The sequence below is a fragment of the Bidens hawaiensis genome, unplaced genomic scaffold, assembly GCF_021521415.1.
Source record: "Bidens hawaiensis isolate Kalapana, Puna unplaced genomic scaffold, B.hawaiensis_p1.1 tig00006387_1, whole genome shotgun sequence".
Classification (NCBI taxonomy): Eukaryota; Viridiplantae; Streptophyta; class Magnoliopsida; order Asterales; family Asteraceae; genus Bidens; species Bidens hawaiensis.
The window spans coordinates 988,313-1,012,173 of NW_027491429.1; the positions used below are offsets into that span (position 1 = coordinate 988,313).

At 33.9% G+C, this 23,861-nt stretch overlaps 3 protein-coding genes across 3 annotated transcripts; 2 read left to right on the plus strand and 1 right to left on the minus strand.

The window, feature by feature from the left end:
* Window positions 1–1,028: 1,028 nt before the first annotated feature.
* LOC143632370 (calmodulin-binding receptor-like cytoplasmic kinase 3) lies at window positions 1,029–3,977 on the plus strand. Its single transcript, XM_077100916.1, has 6 exons — window positions 1,029–1,201; window positions 1,874–2,199; window positions 2,404–2,569; window positions 2,665–2,754; window positions 2,946–3,244; window positions 3,552–3,977. The coding sequence occupies exons 1-6, from the start codon at window positions 1,093–1,095 to the stop codon at window positions 3,759–3,761; spliced, it is 1,200 nt and encodes a 399-aa protein (XP_076957031.1). The 5' UTR covers window positions 1,029–1,092; the 3' UTR covers window positions 3,762–3,977.
* Window positions 3,978–4,154: 177 nt separating this feature from the next.
* Window positions 4,155–8,983, minus strand: LOC143632369 (bifunctional purple acid phosphatase 26-like). Its single transcript, XM_077100915.1, has 10 exons — window positions 8,861–8,983; window positions 7,589–7,819; window positions 7,252–7,452; window positions 7,048–7,159; window positions 6,737–6,963; window positions 6,478–6,616; window positions 5,537–5,757; window positions 5,333–5,454; window positions 5,091–5,252; window positions 4,155–4,473 (listed from the first exon to the last, which is right to left on the minus strand). Exons 2-10 carry the CDS (start codon window positions 7,784–7,786, stop codon window positions 4,392–4,394), a joined length of 1,464 nt encoding a protein of 487 aa, XP_076957030.1. The 5' UTR covers window positions 7,787–7,819; window positions 8,861–8,983; the 3' UTR covers window positions 4,155–4,391.
* Window positions 8,984–13,254: 4,271 nt separating this feature from the next.
* LOC143632368 (uncharacterized) lies at window positions 13,255–18,659 on the plus strand. Its single transcript, XM_077100913.1, has 3 exons — window positions 13,255–13,543; window positions 15,151–15,506; window positions 15,606–18,659. Exons 2-3 carry the CDS (start codon window positions 15,160–15,162, stop codon window positions 18,400–18,402), a joined length of 3,144 nt encoding a protein of 1,047 aa, XP_076957028.1. The 5' UTR covers window positions 13,255–13,543; window positions 15,151–15,159; the 3' UTR covers window positions 18,403–18,659.
* Window positions 18,660–23,861: the final 5,202 nt, after the last annotated feature.

The following is a 23,861-nucleotide window of genomic DNA, read 5'->3' on the forward strand; positions in this document are numbered from 1 at the left end:
TAATTTCACACAAAGATTCTCAATCAATCATCTTTTAAAGGTTTGATCTTGAACTTGAGCTGCCTCTTCACAAATCTTTACCGATCGTGGCATGTTGTTCTTGTTGTTTTATCACGGTTTGAGTTCATGATTAAAATAGTTAGTTGGGTTGGATTAAATTCATGGTTTTGATTTGAAATTTGGGTGTTTGGTTTGCAAATCTTGAAAAGGGTATAAAAAAATAATCAAATTTTATAACTTTAAAACATTGTATATTATTTGGTGTGATCCTTTTAATTTGATTATTAGGGATAAATCTTGGAACTTTTAAGGTTTCTTGAAATAGCAAGTCTAAATCAAGAATCTTGAAACTTGTTAATAGTTGTTTATGAGCTTCCAAGTAATTTCCATAAAGATTCTTTTGCACCTGCAACTCTTATCTCAGATGTATAATTTTTGTTTTCTGATTTTGTAATTAGGTTTAATCAATCAATCATCTTTTAAAGGTTTGATCTTTTTGTCTATAGTTATCTTAACTTAAATTTGAATCTATTTATTGAGGTTTTTAGTTTACAAATCTTGAATAGCTTAAAATACCAAATCTAAATCAAGAATCACAGTTTTTTTTTATTTTTTTATTTTTTGGTATGAGCTTCCAAGTAATTTTCATAAAGATTATAATTTAGGTTTTCTGATTCTGTAATTAGGGTTTCAAAGACTGCTGGTTGACTTCATGGTGACTGTGGCATAATTTCTGAGAGTGTGAACAAGACAACTCATGATTCTTGATCCAAAATATCAGAGATATTAAAAAATTACAACTTTGTCATCAAGATTCTTTCATTTTCCTCGGTTCAATGAACCAATAAGCAACTTGCTGAATTTAACAATGGCCTTCAAAAAAAGATCTAAATTATAAAATCATGATTTAGATCCTTTTCAGGTATATAATCTTTATTATTTATGTGATTTGTTTTTTTCTATTTATGGGTAAAAATTGGATTTTTATGCTTAGTTGTATTATTATGCAGATGGTTTATACTTTATAGTTGAGGGATGTTTGCACGATTTTATTAAAACAGAAACTCGAGAAAATAAACAAAGTATACAGCCATGGCTGCACCCGGGTTATTGCTCGTGTTGCAGTTTTTTTTTTGCCATTGTTTTCGATCTAGAACGAAAGATACAGAAGACGCGGTTCTTGCTAAGGAGCCAAATCCAAGTGAGTAAAATCATGATATTTGAATTATTTTAATTGTCGTTCAAACGTTAAAAGATTTTGAATTAATGTAACTGTCATGGGGTGTTAAATGGGTTGGCGAGTCAAACCTAGGGGTGTACACGAAACCGAAATAACAAAAACCGTAAGCAGAATAACAGAATAGCCGAATCCAATAAAAAAACCCGTTTTGGTTTTGTGCTTTTTTACAAAAAACGACTTTTCAGGTCAGTTTTACTATCAACCAAAACCAAACCAATTGGAACCGAAAAACGTTTTTAGGTCTAAATGTGTAACAATCAATTAATCACTAGTTACCGAAAACCAAAATAACTAAAACCGAATGATTTTCAAAACCCAAAAACCAAATTTTCGATTTTTGGTTCGGTTTGAGCCCAAGACCGACCCATACCGACCCATGCACACGTGACACAAACATGACTTAACAACTCGTTTGCCCAAAAATTTTAGGTTTTTTTATGCCTACAAAAACGCATATTATGATTTTATTTATAGCATAATGGGTTCCTCTTAAAGATGTATATATAAAATGCAACATATCTATTTTCTAAAAGTTCTTTTTCTTTATTTTACATATACTCATGAAAAATGCAAAGACTTTTTATAAACAATGTGTAAAGTCAAATCCTCAAAAGTATGCATTTGATTTTGTAGTGGATTCAACTTCGTCTATAGAAATGAAATCTGGATCAGGAAAGATCCCCGCGAGCCCACTACGGGTCGCACCGAGCCCACAACGAGTCCCACCAAGCCCACTGCGGGTCCCACCGAGTCCACTACGGGTCCCAGCTAGTCCCGGTAGATTCTCAATGTCACCAAAGCTTGATAGGATCGGTTCAGTTCATTTGACCATGAAACAAGCTGCAAGAGCTACTCAAAACTTTTCACCATCATTGAAACTCGGTGAAGGAGGATTCGGGACCGTTTATAAAGCCCAATTACAAGATGGTCAAACGGTTGCCATTAAACGAGCAAGCAAGGTAATTGTTGACTTTTTTGGTCAAACTAACCTATTTTTACATGGTAATTTGCCATATGATTTAATTTTGTGTATTTATTTATCTCAAAATCTAATCTTTTTGTATCAACTATGAATCTTGAACTTGACCCGTTGACCCGTTTTGACTTAAAAAATCCAAATGTACCATAAAGTTGTAAACTTTAAAGTTTCATCTTTTATGCAGGAACACTCGGATACTCTAAGAAGTGAATTTAGAAGCGAGATCGAGTTACTTGCAAAGATCGAGCATCGGAATTTAGTAAAGTTGCTCGGTTATGTTGATAAAGGAAATGAGCGTCTTATTATTACAGAATATGTACCTAATGGTACACTTAGAGAACATTTAGATGGTAAGTTCATCATATAATTAATAATAATAATAATAGTAATAATAATAATAATAATTATTATTATAATATTAATAACTCTGCTATTACTTGTTTAGGTGTTCATGGAACTTGCTTAGATTTCAATCAACGGCTCGAAATTTCCATCGACATTGCTCACGGCTTAACATACCTTCATTTATACGCAGGTGAAGTTGTTTGCATTCGGTTTTTTTTAAAGGGTGTTTGGATATGCGTTTTGGAATGTATAATAGTTAAGACGGACCAACTTAGCAGGCCCAAACGGGCTCATTTGATTACTAAGTCTGGTTCGGGCTAGATTTTATGCTGCATAAACCGATTAATTATTTGCTTATGTTATTTAATTTTTTTTCAACAGAAAAACAAATAATCCACAGAGATGTGAAATCATCCAACATTCTTCTAACCGATAGGATGCGGGCCAAAGTGGCGAATTTTGGCTTTGCACGTCTCGGGGAGAATGAGACCGGTAACACCCATGTGTTGACCAAAGTCAAAGGGACAGTCGGGTATCTTGACCCAGAGTATATGAGAACGTTTAAACTCACCCCGAAAAGTGACGTGTATTCTTTCGGGATTCTGCTTGTAGAAATCTTAACGGGCCGTCGGCCTGTTGATTCAAGACGGTCTCCAGATGAAAAAGTCACTATTAGATGGGTAAGCTTCTATCCCGCTGCATTAACATGTTGTACATTTGGCATTATTGGTGGCACCATCTCTTCTGGACTCAAAAACCGGAAATTCGGTTTTCGGGTTTTTGAAAACTGTCCAATTTTGTTTTTTTGTTTTCGATTTTACAATTTTGGCTTAAAACTTTTGGACCGAAACCTTTGGCCTAAAATAATGAATTTGGGCTCGTAAGTCTAATTTTTTGACAAAGTAATAATTAATTAATTACTACTTGTCGGGCCAAGCATTGACTTGTTGTACCATGTGCATTAAGAGTTGTACATTGTTTTCGCAGGCTTTCGGGAAACACAACAATGGTGAAACGATGGATCTAGTGGACCCACAAATGACGGAAGCCGTGGACAAGAAGATCTTCAAAAAGATGCTGAATTTGGCTTTTCAATGTGCGGCCCCCACCCGGGCTGATCGACCCGATATGAAGGCTGTCGCGGAGCGGTTATGGGCTATTCGAGTGAAGTATCTTAAACATGGAGGAAAAGAGTGATTTGAAGAAGAAAAAGGTTTCAGTTTCTTGTGTTGTAGATTTGTAAACTTGATTTTGAGTTTAGATATATGCTTGTTTTGATGAGTTGTACCATGCAGTGAGTCTGCATGGCCCAATTGTCGTAGGGTACAAGTGTACAATGCTCATTTCATATTATTATTAGTAAAACAAACATTACACTTTTTTATTCAAACCAGTGTTGTAGGAGTCACTAGTCGAGCGGTGGGGTGGACACTACTGATTAATCGGGATTACACTAAATTTTTACAACCATGATTCAAACATAAATACACTAAATTTTCATAAAACTCAATACTCGTTTTGACCCGTTATTCAACGCTCTCCTACCCGGCCACTTATCGGTCCAAACAACTCATAACATAATAAAATATATAAGAAAACACACAAGTAGAATTCTATCCATTTTGATTCACAAATGAAATGCAACAATCATATACATGTTAATATGTTATACATCCTTCAAAGTCATTATGCATTCTACTTTCAAACTTCTTATTTCAACACGGGATCGATACCTGAATTTCATGGATGTCACGAATAGGAATTACATGACGAACCGAGAGGGAGATAACCTTTTTCAATAACTATGTGAGACGTGTATCTTCATAATCATATCTTGTTAAGTTCTGGAGTCTGGACGACTGTGTGCAGATAGTTCTTTTTTAGTTTCCTTCTTCGAAGACTCTTGTTCCTACAAAATGTAAATCGTGTCAGGTTATCATGTAAAAATGGGTTGGTTTGGATTATGTTTTTATCTCTAACGGGTCAAATGAATTGAGCTAAATAATTTAACCAAAAATAAACACGGTTTGAGCAGGTAGCCAGGTCAGACAATTTCAAATGCATAAAACACTTTATTAAAAACGTTTGGATTATTATTCTAAACATACTTAACACATTAATTAGTTGTGAACTTAAAGAAAGAATAAAAAGCGTGTGTGGGCCAGCCCGACCCTTTTTACTCCCATGAGCGATGTGGTATAAGGGTGGCAATTTCTGACACGACACGAAAATAATTAGGTTTTGGGTTGACATATCTAACATGTTTAACAAACACGTTGTGTTTGGGTTGACATGTTTAAGCAGTTTAGTTAAATAATTCGACCCGCCAACCGTTACTAAACAAGTCAACCCACTAACCCATTTATGACCCGTTTAACCCATATTTTACAACCGACACACTAAACCATTTATGACCCATTTAGCCCCTTTTTTACAGCCAATCAACTCGATTAACATGTTACAATATAACCCTCCAACCCGCAACCAGCAACCCGTCAACCCAACACGATTGAAACCCCTACTCACCAGTACTGGTTGTGCAGCACAAACACATCAGTTGCAACTTTCTTTCCATCATCATTCCGATTCCAATGATATAACGCGTGCGTTTTATTCATTATCTCGAGTGTAGAATGCCCATAGCTTGCCTCCCGGAATGCAGAATAATCAGGCTGAGGATCGTTAAACCTACATCATCCATTAAAAAACAAAGCATAATCACCATAAAAGAACACTACACCCTAAACTATAATACGGCAAAAACTCACCTTGACGCAAGACCTTCTTGGTTCCCACCGTCTCCAACGGTTATGTAAACCGGAGCAAATTTATCTGGCACGGGATAACTTATTCCACCCGTTATGTTATATTGTATGTTAGAGATCCGATACTGAAATTACATGTATTATTTCCTTTAAGTTGATAAATATAAAATATATATTAACAAGAAGATATATAGGAAGGTGACGAACCGATCTTTCATAAGCATGAACATGTCCAGCAAAGATGACATCCACATTGTACTCAACAAACCAACTCTCGAATGCGGCCCGCATGCTTTCACCCTCCATGTAGTGAGCACTGTTACTGTTGTATATAGGAGTGTGCATAATAACAATAAGCCAAGGTGTTTCCTCCCTGTCTACTTTTTTTAACTCTGCTTCTAGCCAAATGTATTGAGGTGTGTATTTTACTGTCACAAGTCAAGTAAATATGTAAAGCTATCACACACAACTAATAATATGTAGTTAGATTTTCTATATAAAATGCTCAATCTTTTAAAAAATAATTTGACCCAGTTGCAGTTGACATTGTAGTTAACTCTGACCATGTTGACATTGTTGACGTGGCATCAGCAAACTAGTTAACTTGGATAGTTAAAAACTTTTTAAATGTTTGAGCCTTTTGTGAGTGCAAATAAGGTGTGATACTCAAAATAGAAATGAAACAGGCCAAGGGTGTAAAAGAATCAAGTCACTTGTGAGCTACTCGAGATCGGCTTGCTGAAAGCTCGAATGGAGCCAAGCTTAAACGAGCTCGAGCCTAAAAATAAGCTTGCAATAAACAAGCCCAAGCATTTACCAAGCTTGAGCTGGCTCGCGAGCCTATACGGGCCTATTATTTATATAACTTTATTTGGTATCTTAATATATAGTTATATAATAACCAATTTTATGCATAAGTAATGAAAAAATAATTTATATATAAAAAATATAAAGTAAAATATATTAAACAAAAATAACTATATATGCATATAAATTAGTAAATGATAAACGAGCCGAATGCGAATTTGATAAAAAGCCGAGCTCGAGCACTATAAGTTAAATAAGCCGTGCTCGAGCCTTGTTGGCTTCGGATCAACTCGTTTGCGCCCCTTGTTTTCCCAATACAAAAAGAAGACTAGGAAAATTACCGAATGGAGAATAACTGGATAGCACAATTATATGAGCGGATGCACGTCTAACAGCATACCACAGAGGACTACTGCTTTCACTTGCTGCATATGGAGTAGGGTATCTATAAAGATACTGCTTAAAAGGAACAACTTCATTCTGGACATAGAGATGAAAAAATAAAATATTATCAATCAAACGTATGAGACGATATCATAAAATGCCATCTAAATATATAATGAACTAAATGATGAAACGCGTATCAACTTGAGCACTTACCATATATGGCATATACTCAATCTCATGATTTCCTACTGTCCATATCCACGGTTGATACGCTTGAACTTTTTCAACAAAACGACCATACGAATCCCAACGTACACCCATATCATGATATGTATACCTATCAGCATAAGATAGATCTCCAACATGCAACACAGTTTGTGCTCCACTCTCAATATAATGTTCAAGAGTTGACAAAGAATTATATGTTTGACCTAAGTCACCTAAAACACATAATAAAAATTTATTCCACAAAAAGAGTCCAATAACATTTTCATCAAAAAAAAAAGAAAGAAAAAACTACTTACCTATAATTCCAAATTTGTAAGCAGCATTCGGATCAATTGCAGGAGGCGTTTGAAACCAAAATGATCGCGCAGAAGCACCTTCTCCGATCTCATAATAGTACTTGGTGTCATACTAACAACAAGACACACTTTTAAGTGAATTTGTATAACTATATTTAAATTAGATGTTACTAAATTAAGTGTTAACTAACATATATGATATACCTCAAGGTCATTTACAAGGCATTGATGAATATAACCAGATGTATAGTTGTAAAATGTATACTGTTTCACCGTCCCTTCTGCAGTAAATTCATACTGTTTCTCTGACTTTCCGTATCTTACTTGGTTTGACCCTGGTTCATTAGGCGTCACCCATATTATAATTACAGCTTTGCCATCATAATCCCCTTGAGTTATGTGTACCTACACAATGAAAATGTGAAAAAGAGAGAATACATATATGCAGTAGAATATACTGCATATACCACATATATACAGTACTTCATGTATTTAGTATACTGCACATATGTAGTATAAGTGTATAACCTCAGAAGCCTACTTGCTCAGGTGCATTATAACCGTTTGGAACCACAAAAACTTCATTATCAAGAGGAATGTCAACTGACGGCCACTCTGAACGGATGAAGCTGCTTGTGACACCACCATAGACATTACTCACAAAGCTGAATAAAACACAGCCAATAACCAGAAGCTGTGGTATCACAGGCCCCATTTTCTTATCTTTTAAAATGACCATTGCTAAACAGCTACAATCCCTAAACTGTATAAACTGCAAACAAAGAATGGCTTGAGTTTGACTCGGTTTCCTCAATCTATGTAAAATTAGAAATTTAATAAGAAAAATATTAGGTTTCTAGAATAAACAAGGGCTTTAACCCCAAACGAATTATGATAATCCAATCTCAACACCTGCACACGAATTTAGGATTTGCGATACTCCAGCATAGGGGTGTAAACGAACCAAACGTTCGGCGAGAAGTTCATTTAATAAATGAACGAAAATGAACAAGTAATTTTTGTCGATTGACTACATGAATGTACACGAACATAGGCCATGTTCGTTCAATTGTGTTCAATTATGTTCATTAACATTTGTTTGCTTGTGTTTGTTCATCAAAGGCTTTTAATACTTTTTAATGACTTGTCTAATCCTAACATATAGATTTAAGCAAAACTATTAACTATAAAACAAAAAATATATATAAGTATTACACTATTAAGTGAAAACTTATATGTAAAATTAACATATGAACATAAATCTTAAAAAATAAATAAATAAATAACACAAACTTGGCAGCCAGACCGAACCGTTGACACTGACCATATATTCTCCGTTCTCAGTTAGCCAAATCAAATAAAACATTATTTATGTTCATTTTCGTTCGTTAACCGTGATCCGTTCACGAACGAGTTCATTTCCTTAATAAACAAGCACGAACAACAAAATTCCATCCGGTTAGCTGTTCATGAACTGTCCGCTTAGCAAGGCCTTGTTCGCTCCGGCACCAAATCGTTAAATCTAGTTATACATATCTATGATCTATCCAACGGAATCACGAGTTTAACGTAAATATTACATATAACAACATGTATAATAATAATAATAATAATAATAATAATAATAATAATAATAATAATAATAATAATAATCGATGAAGGTGAAACAATAAGGTCCGTTTATCTAATCAAATAATCAATTCGCATATGATCAATGCGATATAACTAACTAACTAATCATTTCATTTAATCTAATTTGTAAACAGAAACAGTTACTGATTAAGTTGACGGAGTTTAAAACGTACTAACTGACCTCAGATTCAATGGAGAGATGAACAGTAGGTTGATTCGTTGAAGATTCTTCTGCTATGAATATGATTCAGCTGGATGCGTAAGTTAGCAGGAATATTCATGATTATGTGGCTTAAATTAGCATAAAAGTAGGTATTATTAATTATGTACACCACTCCCACTTACTGCTTTTAATATGCTATTATTGTATTAATTAATGTTGATCTTTCGTTGGTGCGATTTTGGACTAAAACCGTTTTAAAAATCAAAACTTCAGTTTCTTAATTTTTTGAAATTATTTGGTTTTGGTTTTTTCGGTTTGTGTTTTGTCATTTGGGTTTCATGTTTTTAGGCAAAAATAATGAATTTTGGGTATAAGATATAAATAATTTTGTTAATTGTTAACTAAATAGACGGTTATATATTTGACCAAAATTATTTGAGTTACATATTTATTAAATTCTTATAAATTACTTAAATAAAAAATTAAAAATTTACAAATTCGGTTTTTTCGGTTTTTATTACATGCAAAACCAAAACCAAATCGTTAGTTCAGTTTTTCACAAAAGCATAAAACCAAACGATGGGTTTTTGTTTCGGTTTGAATTTTTCAATTTTTTCGGCTTCTTGCACACCCCTAATCGCTAGTCGCGTTTGTAAATAAAAATAAAAGGATATCAAGGCATAAAGGTGTAAACGTTTTGTATAATTCTAAAGAGCTTGTATTATTGGTGGAGTAGAATTTAATTGCTTCTCTTATTTGAATATTATTTTCTTAAGATAATAGAAATTGAATATATATAAACGCATGATATATGAAGTAGTTAAATTATTTTGTATGGCGAGCGGAGTTGGATAGAATCCCTACAAAAGAGACTCTTTCTTTTCGGGGTATGGAATTGATGGATTTTCTATGTAACTGGAACACCTTTTAGTTCCTTGTCAGTTTGCAAAATTGATGTGGCATCAGGTGTGCGTTTGGCTGAAATTCCCTCTCCGATTGGATTCGCGTCGCTTTGAGAAGTGTTGGACTTTGGGTGCAAACAAGCGAATGATGTTGAGTAAAGAAAGACAATTCTAGTAATATCCTTGATAACGATTTGAAGAATCTGGAAATGTATAAATGATGCCAATTTTAATAACCGGAGAATACGTGGAACACGGGTGATGGAATTAATCAAAGAAGATATTTTTCTTTGGTTGAAAGGCATATCGATACATCCTCTATTGTTGTAAATTTTGTTGATTTTTGTTTTCTGGGCATGCTGCTTTTACAAGTTATGTTATTGAAGGGTAAGGTTTCCGATCATGTTTATAATATAGTGGCGGTTAAAAAAAAGTTTTGTATAACATACGACTTTTAATTAATGAATTATTATGCACACTTTAAACTCCCAAATATGTTATGTCTAGTTTAAGAAGTTAACAAGCCTTTTAATTTAAAACTAATCATCTTGTGTTCATTTAATTAAACCAATTAACATAAACACATGTCTAGTTATTATATTAGTGAATAAACATGAACGAATTCACTTATTTAGAGTTTAGACTTTAGTAAATGATAAAAATTGTTCGTTTACGTATTCATGTATGCTAATATCGTCAGCTAAATTAAATGATTATAAATAAACCAAAAAAAATAAATTTGTATTCGTGTGGTTTATCTAGAGTCTTACAGACGGTACACTGTTCATAAAAATTTGTGATATGTTTTATGAGATAAATGTAAAGAGTATTTAATTTTGATAATTTTCTCTTAAATTTGTGTTTGATATTAAGCCTGTCATCTTTCATTCTTTTCTTTTGTGTCATACTCATCTATATGATCACGTAATTAGAATAACTAAACACCGTACATGTTACTCTCAACAGTTAATGATATTTGACATTTTAATTAAACCCTTATCCTTTTATGTATAAAATATCTAAAACAGTGGACCTACGTGGGCTTTTGTTGCTAGATATAGTAGATAATAGTAATACCCAAATTTCAATTGATTATTATATGGCCCATTTAAATATGGGAAACTAGTGCAACCCAATTGAAGTTAAACTAAATGAACATAATAAAAAAAACAAAAAATAGACCCATTCAGTTTATGAAGTTTTTGTTGATGTTAGTTATAAATTGAACCCATCTAGATTCTAGAGTTTTGTTGTAAAAATGCACCTTCTCCTTCCCGTCAAGTGACGAATCTAGAAATTTACGTGAGCAGACATGTTAAAACATGTCAGGATAAGTCAGATAAAACCAACCAATCATGCGAACCTTATAACAAAATTGTTGAAAGTGAAATTGAAATTATGTGAGCGGACGAATTACACTGAATCTGTTAGAAACTTGAAATTATTAAAAAGTATTACATAATTGTTGAAAGTATAATTGAGTTTTTCCATCACTGACATTTTGTTTCTATCATGTTGTTGACCCTAACACCACATATATCAGTATCAACCATAGTTTCATGTTCTTATATCGTCTTTGTATCTTTCCCATTTGCAAACATTTCAGTTGCCTTGTTCATGTGGTTTACTTTGTACACATATGTTGTTATCGTATTTGCCATTTCATTCAGGGTATCAAATGATTAAACCTAACCGATAGGTAATAGTCTTTGTGAATTATCTTGGTCTTGTTTGATAACAATTTTTAATTGCGTTTATATCATGGGTACATAAAAACATCGCTAAATGATAAACATCGAACAGAAGTTTCATAAAAGATGTTCTATTACCGCGTATTTGTCATTAAATAAAGATTCTAACGTTTACAATAAGATCCGTACATATATTTTCATAAAAAATTGTTCTATAATCACACATTTCTCCTTAACTAAATATTCAACCCCATCTATAATAAACCTCGTATATTTGTTGAGCCTATGTCCTTTTTAAAAGCTTGTAAGTTGTAATCTAGCACTTCACAAAAATTTTAAATCTAGCACATAAACTATTAAACCTTACAACTAAGGACAGCTACACAAGATGTCCTACATTTTTTTAACAATGTTAACCCTTAAATGTTTCAATTTTTTCTCAATGTTTTCCCTAATTCCTTAATGCCCCTCGATCCCTATGGTTTAATTCATAAGATTCATCATAAAGCATTGTAGCTTGCCTTTATCAATGAGAATTACTTGAGGCATATACGTTGTCGACTTGTCGTTGCGCGGGGCAATTTCTATTGACCTATCGTTCGATTTCCATTCAAGTTTAAGGTTGATGTTCAATGTTTCATGAACTATCTTCATCTTGTTTGGTAACAATTTTTATCTACAATCATTCTAGAAAAATAAAAGCACCAAGAAACTACATATTTAGAATGAACACACATATTTTCTCATAAATAACATTCTATTACCTCACATTTACTCTTAAACACAAAAATTCCAACATTTTACATTACATATACACTGATAAAAAGTAAAAATACACATATTTTCATAAATAGCTTTATATCATCAACTTATCATATATTTACATTTATAATCAAATAAATACCCTACTTTTTATATATAAAAAACATCATCATAACTTATATTCATCAAGTATATATTGTCTTAAGAACTAAGAAGCTTGTAAATTTGTAATATAAACATTTTTTGTAAACTTTTATATTTTTTTACATATTAAAAAACCTAAATGATCTGTCTTTTCCAACGTGGTGTAACGGTAAGAAACCCGGATTTTTCAATGAAGACCTAAATTTGATGCATACAGACAACACTTTGTGGAGAGCATGTGTGGCTCAATGAAGATAGACCGGGATATTTTGATCTTTGGTTCGATCCTGAGGGCGACCGGGTTTTACCACCAGTGGGCTTTCGGGAGGGTGGTTTTCCCCTCAACCGAGATAACTTGAATGCGCTTAAGTAGAGGTGCACAAAATACCCGGTTCCTATGCATACCCGACTCACGGGTACGACTTGGTATATGATTTTTCCTCGGAGCAGTACCTGAAACTGGAATTGGAACCGACATGAATCATCGGAACGGAATTGTAAATACCCGTTCAAAACCCGGCTCGACCCTACCAAAAACCCCAAAAAATGCGAAAAACCCGGTCAAATACCTAACTATACCCGGTACCGATTCCTTCCCGACCCGGTGTTGACTTTTGTTGATCATACCTACCTGAAACCGGTTCCGGACATATTAAAATACCCCGTTTGTGCACCTCTACGCTTAAGAGTTCCGTACGATTGGTTGGGCTAGCTAATGATGATATTTTGTCATTGAGTTACCCTATACAAAATACCTACGTAATTCTCTGTTTGTTGGCATTTAAAAAAAAAATATAAAAGACCCATGTCAAAAGTCAAACCAATATTCATCAATATAATAATAATAATAATAATAATAATAATAATAATAATAATTTACAAACCCACCACTTATCTTTTAAACACATGACAACTAACCCAACTCTTGAAACACTAGACACCTACTACTACTTATTATTAAACGGCCGTTATCCCCAATTCCTCTTTTCATCTTTCACTTTCAATTTCACATCCCCAATTTTTGCCCTAATTCCATAATTCCCCTTCAATTTCCAATTTCCTCTTCGGCTCCATCCAAATTCTCACAATCGACCCATCAATCACCTCTCTGAGCTCTACAAAACCCACCAATTTTATCCCAATTTCAAAACCCTAATTTTCATCCGCTCAATTGATCGAAATTGGTGAACCACAGCTGTTAAGTGAGTTAAATCAGTTAATTATTTCAATTTCGGTTTTGTTTGTGTTTATTATTGATTTGGGTTTGTGGGTTGATGGGGTTTTGTTATTTTAACTGTGAAATGGGTTTTTTGGGTGGTTTTGAGTTTAGGGTTAGTTTGTTAAGTGATGTTATTTGAACAATGCTGATGTTTGGTTTAGTTAATTGTGTATAGGTATTTGTTATGTACTTTAATTGACTAAAAAGATTGAATTTTTACTTGAGATGGATGACCTAATTGAACTTTCTTGATTTTGAACTCATGTGGTGTGATTGTGTTTAATTGATCGTAAACCGTTTGGCGGGAAGTTTGTTTTTAATAAACTAAAGAACATGAACGCGTTCCTTCATTTATGTTTGTCAATGTTCGTTTATGTTCTATTTAAGTTTGACATAAAAAGATTGAATTTTTACATGAGATGGATGCCTAATTGAACTTTCTTGATTTTGAACTCATGTGGTATGATTGTGTGTTTACGCCTGGAAACGAACCGAGTGAACTGTTCAGCGGGAAGTTCGTTTATTTAATAAACGAATGAACATGAATGCGTTCCTTCATTTACGTTTGTCAACGTTCGTTTATGTTTCATTTAAGTTTGACATAAAAAGATTGACTTTTTACTTTAGATGACCTAATTGAACTTTCTTGATTTGAACTCATGGGGTGTGATTGTGTTTAATTGTGTGTTTGCGCCTATAAATGAACCGAGTGAACTGTTTTGTAAACCGGGAAGTTTGTTATTTAATTAATAAACGAAAGGACATGAACACATTCCTTCACTTACATTCGTTTATGTTCGTTCATTTGTGTTAGACTGTTTATGTTTGAATGGCCCATTTAACTATGTAACTTCATTTGCGTCTTCATTCTTTGGAATTAGCTTTCGGCCTCTTGTCTCTCTGACTCTCTCATTCCGTGCAAGATGATTAACCATGGTGTTCGTTTATGATTGTCTGTGTATGTTCGTATATGTTCAATTATATCTTTTCATATATGTTTGTTTGTGTCCGTTGATGTTCATGAACTGTTCGTTTAGTACGTTAACAAACAAACATAAACGAAGACGACCAAGAAAATCTGTACGTTTAACTGTTTGCGTTCGTGTTGTTAAATGAACACGAACATGCCCCCGTTCGTGTTCGTTTACAAGCCTATGTGTGTTAGCTTATTCTGTTTGAGTGTAGTTCAAAACACGACTTGTTAGCACCTTGGTTTTGTTTTTGTGCTGATTTTTTTTTTCTGCAATATCTTGTTTATCTTTTAGTTGAGATGTATGTGTAAAAGGCATGAATTTGGTATTCTTTATAGGTTATATGTGGATTTTGTCTTAAATGAGTTCTTGAATAATTATCATATTAAATTATTAATACAGCTATATTGATATCTACCTCTTTTACCTGTTTGGTATACTTTTCTGTAAAGTTATCTAAACAAGATAGCGATATGCAAAAAAGGAAGGATATTGATTCTATTTTATCTTATTGTCGTTTTGTTCGTGCATACGACTCATAACATGTACTTGATTGTTATCATATCGTTACATTTATATCTAATAATGAAAGTAACGGTCCTCGCTGTTTTTTTTGTAGGTAAGTGTAATGGCTAAAGGGAAGCTTATATTAATCTGCCAATCTGGCGGTGAGTTTGTGACGAATGATGATGGAACCATGTCATATAACGGAGGTGAAGCAAATGCAGAAAATGTCACTTCTGAGACTCCATTCAGTGATTTGAAGTTAACTTTGGCCGAAACTTGTAATCTAAACCAAGAAACAGTGACTGTGAAGTATTTCCTACCGGGAAATAAGAGAAACTTAATTACCATAAAGAACGATAAGGATGTAAAGAGGATGATTGATTTTCACGGGGATGCACTTACAGCAGAAGTCTTTGTTATGGGAGCACCCGGTTTTATCCGTCCTGTCCTAGAACCGCCAACTAACAAGTATGGTTTAATATTGATAACAATAGCACTTTGTTTATTCATATTATGAAATGCGTCTAAAGTGTACTTATCTTTAATTAATTGGTGATATACATGCAGGCAAAGCCCAACCGAGAATGATGAGACGGTAAACAATGATAACTTGAATACCAAGAAAGATGAGAAGGTAAAACGAGGCAAAGCGGGCCCCAAGAAAGATAAGAAGGTGAAAAAAGAAGATAAGGTGGTCAAGAGTCCTGTTACGTCTCCAGCTAGAAGGACACGTAGGTCCATTGCTGCTGCTGAAGCCGAAGCATCTGCTCAAAAAAATAAAAAGAAGAATGAAAAAGAAAAGGAAAAGAAAAAAACGGATTCGGATGATTCTAGTAAGCCAGAGGGGTCTTCTTCAAGTGGTGAATCCGAGCAGGTCAACGTGAATGTTGACTCGGATTGTAGCTCTGACTATGCGCCTAGTCGGTCTGCAAAAAGGAAACAAGCTGATGCTACTCCTGCTGACAGTGTTAAGAAGCGAAGACGCACCCCAGCTTGGAAGGTTGGTGCCAATGGTCGTCCGACTTTAGTTTCTGATGCTGCAGGGTCAAAGTCAAAGGGTAGTTCTGGAAATAAAGTATCACAGAGAAAGAGTGGTAGGTTAGCTGCTAAATTAGGTAATCCTGTGGAGAACAAATCAGGGAAAAAACGAGGGCGTCCTCGAGCTATTAAAAATGAGCAAGAGCATGAAGATGCTGTGGGACCCACTGCTCTTGACATGTGTGATGATGACGTGTCACCTGAAACTTTAGTTTCCTTGTGGAAGACAGCCATTACTGGCGCTGGTCAACATTTCACTAACGCACATGAGTTCCAAGAAACGCTGCAGAGATACGCTATTGCGAATGATTTCGAGTTTCAACTCAAGAAAAACAATAAAAACCGTGTGGCCGGTGTATGTGCGGATGAAGACTGTTCTTGGAAGTTTAACGCCGTGTGGATGCCGTCTATTGAATCGTTCAAGATAAAAACCATGAACAACGTGCATACATGTAAAAAAGAATCTAACAACCGGTTGCTTAATACCATAAATGAAAAGCTGCAAGAATCGCCACATTTAACACCGAAAGAAATTGCTACAGGGCTTTTGAAAGACTCTCGGGTCGAGTCAAACCGTGCAGAAGACGGAAAACTGGTTTCTTGTGAACAACTTCACGGGTCTGATAAAGACGCGTATAATAAGTTACCGTGGTTTTGTGAAAAGATTATGGAAACAAATCCAGGTAGTGTTTCAAAACTTGTTGTCAGCGAGAGTAAACGATTTAAAGCCCTATTTGTGTCGTTTTACTCGTCATTATGTGGATTCGTTGGTAGCTGTCGCCCACTTCTGTTTCTAGAAGCTACCTCTCTGTGCTCAAGGTATGGTGAGGTTTTAATTACAGCTAATGCAATTGACGGAAATGATGACTTTTTCCCGGTTGCATTTGCTGTAGTCGATGTTGAAGATAATAATTGGCGCTGGTTCTTGGAACAGTTAAAAGCTGTGATCTTTAACTCACAACTACCGATCACATTCGTGTTTGATAGAGAAAAGAATTTGAAAACGCCGGTTCTTGAAATCTTTGAAGGTTCTCATGTCGGTTACTCAATTTACCATCTTCTAGAAAGCTTCAAGAGAAATGTTAAGGGCCCGTTTCACGGGGATGGTAAATCTTTCTTACCGTACCATTTCTTGGCTGCAGCACACGCGGTCCGTCTTGTCGGTTTCAAAAAGTCAACCGAACAGATAAAGCTAATATCGCAACAGGCTTACGATTGGGTCATGGAGATTGAACCCGAACATTGGACTACTTCGTCTTTCAAAGGCGAACGGTACAACCACATCATCGATGATGTCAGTGGGTCACTTTGTAAGTTAATGGAAGATTATCAGGAGTTACCCATTTTACACAAAATAGACGCAATCATCCGAACCTTGATTGATGCCGTTAATGATGCTAAGTTGGATGGAAGCATGTGGTCAACGCGACTTACTCCGTCAAAGGAGAAACAACTTCAAGAAGAGATTGTTAACTCGTGTGGTTTAAAAGTGTTGATTTCGTCTGATACTTTGTTTGAGGTCCGTGAAGATTCGACGCATGTTGTGAATCTTGCTAACTGGAGTTGCACTTGTTTAGGGTGGAAAGAAACGGGCCTACCGTGTCGCCACGCGCTTGCGGTTTTCGCGTTGACTGGTAAAGACCCGTATGAATTTTGCTCGCATTACTTCACTGTGGAGGCTTATCGTATAACCTACTTGGAGTTGATTAATCCCGTACCAATTGAAAAGACGGAGTTTGAGCAAGTAGATGGTGAAAAGGTACAAGCTTTTAATCTCGATGGTGAAAAGGATCAATCTTTAAATCTTGAGGGTGAAAAGGAACAAGCTTTGATTGTCGAGGGTGAAAATGAACAATCTTTGAATCTTGAGAATGAAAAGGAACAATTTTTAAATCTTGAGGGTGAAAACGAACAATCTTTGAATGCCGAGGGTGAAAATGGACAATCTTTGATTCTCGAGGGTGAAAAGGAACAAGCTTTGAACGTCGAGGGTGAAAACGTTGTAACGGAAACGAATACCGAGAACGACGAGAGCGAAAAGATAGAAGTTGTAGACGAGCAGGGTGAAAAGATGGAGATTGAGATAACATGGGACGAAAACGACGAAGGTGCGAAAGTGGAGGGTGAAAAGCGTAAAATTGAAGAAGACGACGGTGTGTTCGTGCTTCCGCCTATACCCGCGAAAACAGTTGATGTAGTTAAGGAAAAGATGGACTGGGAAGAAACTGAGGTGGAAACAAAGAGGACAGTAACATGCACAAAATGCAAGCAGCAAGGGCATAATAAGAAGTCTTGCAATTTGTTTCAGTTGCAACAAGCGTGTTGACGTCGGTCAACGTTCGAGAGCGGACCAGGTATGATGATACTATGATAGCAGTTATTGTGAGACTATATTATAGATGTTTTAGTTTTTTTTTTGTTTATATGCTTTGTTTGAACTTGAATGTGTTGGTTAAGCACATGTGGTTAGATTTATACCTTTGAAGTTTGAACTCTTTTTAAGACTTTTTAGAAGTTACTCTAGTGAAGGTAGTAGAAAGTTGGTGAATAAAGATTTCTGTTTGAAATCATGGACAAATCTGGATTGGGTTTTGTTTAGTGTTATGCGCTCTTTCGAGAAGTTTGGTTTATTTTTTGGTTTATTTTAACTTGGGTGTGTTTAACAAACGACTGATTTAAGTAAAGTAACTATGAGAACCGTATAATATATTTGGAAAGGGAGTGGAATAAATGGTGAGCTGATTGAGCTCATAATGCTCGTTTGTTGATGATGATGATGATTATTATCTATTATTTATTTATTATTATTATTTTTATTGTTAAGAGAGGATTACCAAAATAGCCTTGTCATATGTCAGTTGGTTAACTGACAGAAAGGGTTAAACTGAGCCCACCTGAAAAACACATGGGTTCAACATGCGCAATTTAGTTTTTAATGATGCGCCCGACGAAATTACGCAATTTAGTTTTTAGGGGTTAATGGTGCTCCGATGAAATTACACAAGGAGGCAAATCATAGTTTTCTCTAATATCGGAAGGCGAAACATGTGTCTTTTATTCAATTTGACAAAGTATTATTATTTTTATTTATTATTATTATTATTATTTATTGTATATAGTAAAGAGGGTGTCACATTAATACATTATCAACTTATTTATTTTAGCATTTTAAATATATTAAGAGTTTTATACATTAAATGTTATTTTTTAAGTTTGGTGATATGATGATAATTTATATCAATGGAGGTTAAAGTTGGGCCATACTCCATGATTGTTGAGGATGGCGTCTATGTATTTTATTATTTAACAATGAAAAGGTATTTTTTTCACTAGTAGAATGAAGTTTTGTCACATTAATGTTATTGTAAGTTTTATTATTGGGGTACTTCATTGATCTAGAAATCAATATAATATGTTTTTATGGGTACATGTCAAAGTAAATATATAATATTTTTGGTTAAAATACACAAAAAAGCATAAATTATATTCATTCTTCCAAGGGTAAAAAAGTATCCATCTTTTCAAAGCATAGCATGAATTTGTTGTAGGAAGTAATGTATTCAAATTTGGATTGGATTGGATTGAGAAAGCCTCCGCAACCGAACCGAACCGGTTGGGGGTTGAGTGTTCGGCTTTTATTTGAGCCGATCGGTTACTGATCTGATTGGTTGAATCGTTGAAGATGGTTGAACCGGATTTTCAAATTTTATTTATATTTTTGTTTCTTTTTTTCTGTTCAAAAACTCTGATTTCTACTCCTTAATACTTTATATACTAAAAGTTCATGCGAAAGATAAACTACTTATATTTTTTGTTTAAATTAGTCATACATGTATATTTTAGTTATTAGTTATAAATTGTTTATGGCGTCATCTGTTTGAAAAATTGTTCCAACCAGTGGATCGGTAAGGACAGTGAGTTCGATGAGAGGCCGAGTCAGCAAAACATTGGATGGAACAAACAGTTAACAACACACTAATACATGTGTTAGGGTAGTTTATGCATGTCATTTATAGTCAAATTAAATGATTATTAATTTCTATTATGTGTGATTTGATTATATACACTTTGAAGTCATTGACAATATACAAACATTCCATGTTCTTTTTCTTGAATTGTTTATCCTAAATACAAACGTTCAAAATTATCAACAAAATAAGTCACCACCATTGCAATCATTGTCACCACCACCACAATCATCATAAGCATTACAATCACCATATCATCACCATCATCATAAGTTCACAACGCAACCGTTACCATCATTGTTGTCTACATCAATGTTTTGAAAACCGGGCTTGTCATCAAACTAGTCAAACCTGGTTCGACTAGTTGAATTAGACATAAAAACCACATATCATCATACTTAGAAAAAAAACTAAATTGTTATGTTGATTACATTGTAAAAAAAAAACTTCATATATATATATATACCTTTTTTCTAAAAGATTTTAATACTAATAAAGAGATTTATTTAGAAAAGGGTATTTAATTAACTTAGAAATACAACAATAGCATTTTTTAAGATTCAGCAGTATAAGTCTATAAACACCAAAATCGTATCATTTAAAAAAGAAACAATATTTTTGATAAACAACATGTTATGTGGTTTATTTTACTTATAAGCTAGTTAAACCACTCAATCAGGTAACTAAAAACCGACCAATCAAACTTGTGACGATTCATCATGCAAACCAAACCACCGAGGGGTCCCATTCCAATCGATCCGGTTCTAACAACACTCACAAGTCACAACAATAAGATTAAAAATTTGTACTTTACTTAGTAACTTAAAAGTTACATGTATTATTATTGATAGAGAGAATAAACATTCATGTCTAAACTTTACATGGGATTGGATCCTAGGTAATGGGGTAGATCTAGGAATAAAGATATTAATATATTTAACTCAAACTGGTGGGGGTGGGTCCTACCGGAAACAGCTGTGAAAAGAGAAGTTCGACCCGATTCACCCAATCGGACAACCGGTCATCTTCATCATGACTGTGACTCCAAAACCGTTTAAACCATTTTTGGTTGCATATAATCATATATACCTCAGGCTACAACTTAATATACAATATAATACATACAAATTGTTTATTTAGTATAAAACAGTTTTATTACTCTTCCATTTAATTTAAAGTGTCATGATTTGAAAAACACAAAGTTCAAGATATATTAAACGATTATTTTTTTGCTTATTAAATGACAATAACGTCATTGGAAATCAGGTTCACCAAATGACATTTAATGTTAGTTGTGTGTGTTTAAGGGAAAACTTGGAATTGGTTAATAAATTTTGAAAGTGGACATTTGTAATGAGACAAACAAAAAATGAAATACAGACATTTTCAATGGGACGGAGAGAGTATTTACTAGTGGCGTAATAAGGAGGTTGTCCGTAAGGTTGTGCATCAAACCGAGATGAAAATCGAAATGAAAAAAACCAACGTTTTGGTTTTGTGTCTTTGTAAAAACCGAACTTTCTGTTCAGTTTTAGTTGCGTGTAACTATAATCGAAAAACCAAACTGAATGTAAAGATTTTTTTTATTTTAAAATTTAAATAGTTTTTAGTTATATAATATGTAGTTTAACCCAAATGCTTTAGCACAAATGTAAGGTATAATGATAGACTGGTAGTAAATGATAAATGGTTGAGATAACGAAATGTTTTTACATGTCATGTGAGTCCTTATATTTATAGCATGTGTGGGCCCGATAATAACGATTAACAAGTATTGTACTGAGTACGAACATTGTTCTGATTACGTCATACAAGTCGTGTACTCATTAAGGAATATACTTGAAGCAAATGCATGTACAAATCGTTGTCTCATTTTGTATAAAGTCGATATGTTGAGATATATGTAACGCATACTAAAGTGACTTTTCTCCTTATTCAAAACAAATATTGTCTAGATAAAAGAGTGCATATCGTACGCCAATTGTGTGGATGTCACATTGTGTTTCCTTTGGAACAATGTTGATTTCGGCATTGGCTTGAGAAACGCCCAGATGTTAATTCGAATAGTAGAATGAGTGCCAACTGAACTTTTGTACTTTTGTACTTTTGTTTGTTTAGATGTTAAGATCACTTTATAAAAGCTATATGGTACAAAATAACCCAATATTAAATTATATATGTCATGTTTCATTGTTTAAGGTTATTACCATTTTATTTGCCCATTCATGTTATCAATCTTAATGTTCTTTTGGGATTTTATTATTCAATTTGAGCATTGTAAATAGCATAAATATCCGTACACAAGAATTGTACACCTTTGAATAATACAAAACAGAAAACAAAGGGCAAATAGCCCATCACTTCATGTATAATATAATATCCATAAATAAAAGGTGGAGAAATAATTGAATTTATTGTTTTTATGATTTATAGGGGTGAGTGAAATTATATTATTATGGCCAGGAAATGTAGATTCTTGGTGTTATTCCTTAGCCTTGATTTGATTCCAAAGAATACTCATGTCATTTTCATGGAATTAATGGTAACATGCACATTATTATTTATTATATTAATTGTTGTTCAAATACTTGTAAATTATATTAGATTATGTTAAAAATGTTAGCATAATTTAGATACAAGTTTTTGTGTGTTAGTGTTTTAGTGATTTCTATTAAGAGGCTTTATTTGAATCAGTTAGAGATAGAGTATGTTTGATTAATTAAAAGGATACATTTTAATGGTTGATTAAGCCTTTTAATGGGTAAATTTCATAATCATGTTTAATAATTCAAATGTTACCTCTTAATCGGTCAAGTCTCTTAACGATTCAGCACAAGTAGGTAAACAACCTTGACTATTGTAAACATGTTAAGCTTTTAATCAAGGTACTTGGACTCGAGCCTGATTCAAGTTTATCTGAGACGAACCTTGAGTCAAGATAAAACAAATCAAGCTCAAAATTGAACACGATCAAAAAATCAAGCTCGGAATATATTACATGCCACTTTATTAGTGTTACTTAAACAAATGTTATAAAGGCATGCAACTTTATACAATTTTGTCCCCAATATCCTACTGAAATATGCACAAAATTGAAAGTTATGTCGAAAATAAATGTAAAAGATCATTTAAAAATTTAATACGTTGTAAAAGTAATACAACAACGCGTGACATGTATAAGTTCACATGTTCATTAGAAACAACATTATAAAATTTTCACAAAATGCCATTTGGTAATGTATGACAATTATAAAACCACACATACACAAATTTACATTAAACTCCGTCTCATTATCAAATGTTATGGTCACATGGGAAACAAACATTAATGAAGTGGTCATGACATATCATGTGCTATTCATATAGCGTATCTTGTTATAGTTAGTCATGTAATATAACATAACACAAGGGATAAGAAACGACATGAGTCAAGCTAGCTCGAATTGTATCAAAACTGAATTCGAGCTCTAAAAGCCTTTCTTTTTCCCTTTTAATTGGCTCATTAGTATGCACTATGCAGACATACACAACCAATATGGCGAAGTACACATAAATGTTTCAACAATCGTTATGAATAGTTACGGATTTATTAAAGACCAATTGGTCTAACATCTATCACATGACTTTTCTTATGGAAGGTTGTTGGTTTAAGTCTCATTTAAAATAGTTTCATTTGGGTCGAGTCATGTGATTTTCTTAGTTTATGGGTTTCTTCTTCGGTCAGTGGGTCGGGTCATCAAATTCTGTTGTTCGAACGTAATAATGGTCCATTTGCTAGAGTGATCCCAAGTATTTGGAAATTTACACAAGGATGCAA

Coding starts and splice junctions, on each gene's coding strand:
- LOC143632368 (XM_077100913.1), top strand. CDS start 15,160: ATGGCTAAAGGGAAGCTTATATTAATCTGCCAATCTGGCGGTGAGTTT. Junction 15,507..15,605: donor CTAGAACCGCCAACTAACAA/GTATGGTTTAAT, acceptor ATATACATGCAG/GCAAAGCCCAACCGAGAATG.
- LOC143632370 (XM_077100916.1), top strand. CDS start 1,093: ATGGCTGCACCCGGGTTATTGCTCGTGTTGCAGTTTTTTTTTTGCCAT. Junction 2,200..2,403: donor CCATTAAACGAGCAAGCAAG/GTAATTGTTGAC, acceptor TCTTTTATGCAG/GAACACTCGGATACTCTAAG. Junction 3,245..3,551: donor AAAAAGTCACTATTAGATGG/GTAAGCTTCTAT, acceptor TTGTTTTCGCAG/GCTTTCGGGAAACACAACAA.
- LOC143632369 (XM_077100915.1), bottom strand. CDS start 7,786: ATGGTCATTTTAAAAGATAAGAAAATGGGGCCTGTGATACCACAGCTT. Junction 7,453..7,588: donor GTTATAATGCACCTGAGCAA/GTAGGCTTCTGA, acceptor TTCATTGTGTAG/GTACACATAACTCAAGGGGA. Junction 5,758..6,477: donor ATCCAGTTATTCTCCATTCG/GTAATTTTCCTA, acceptor GACTTGTGACAG/TAAAATACACACCTCAATAC.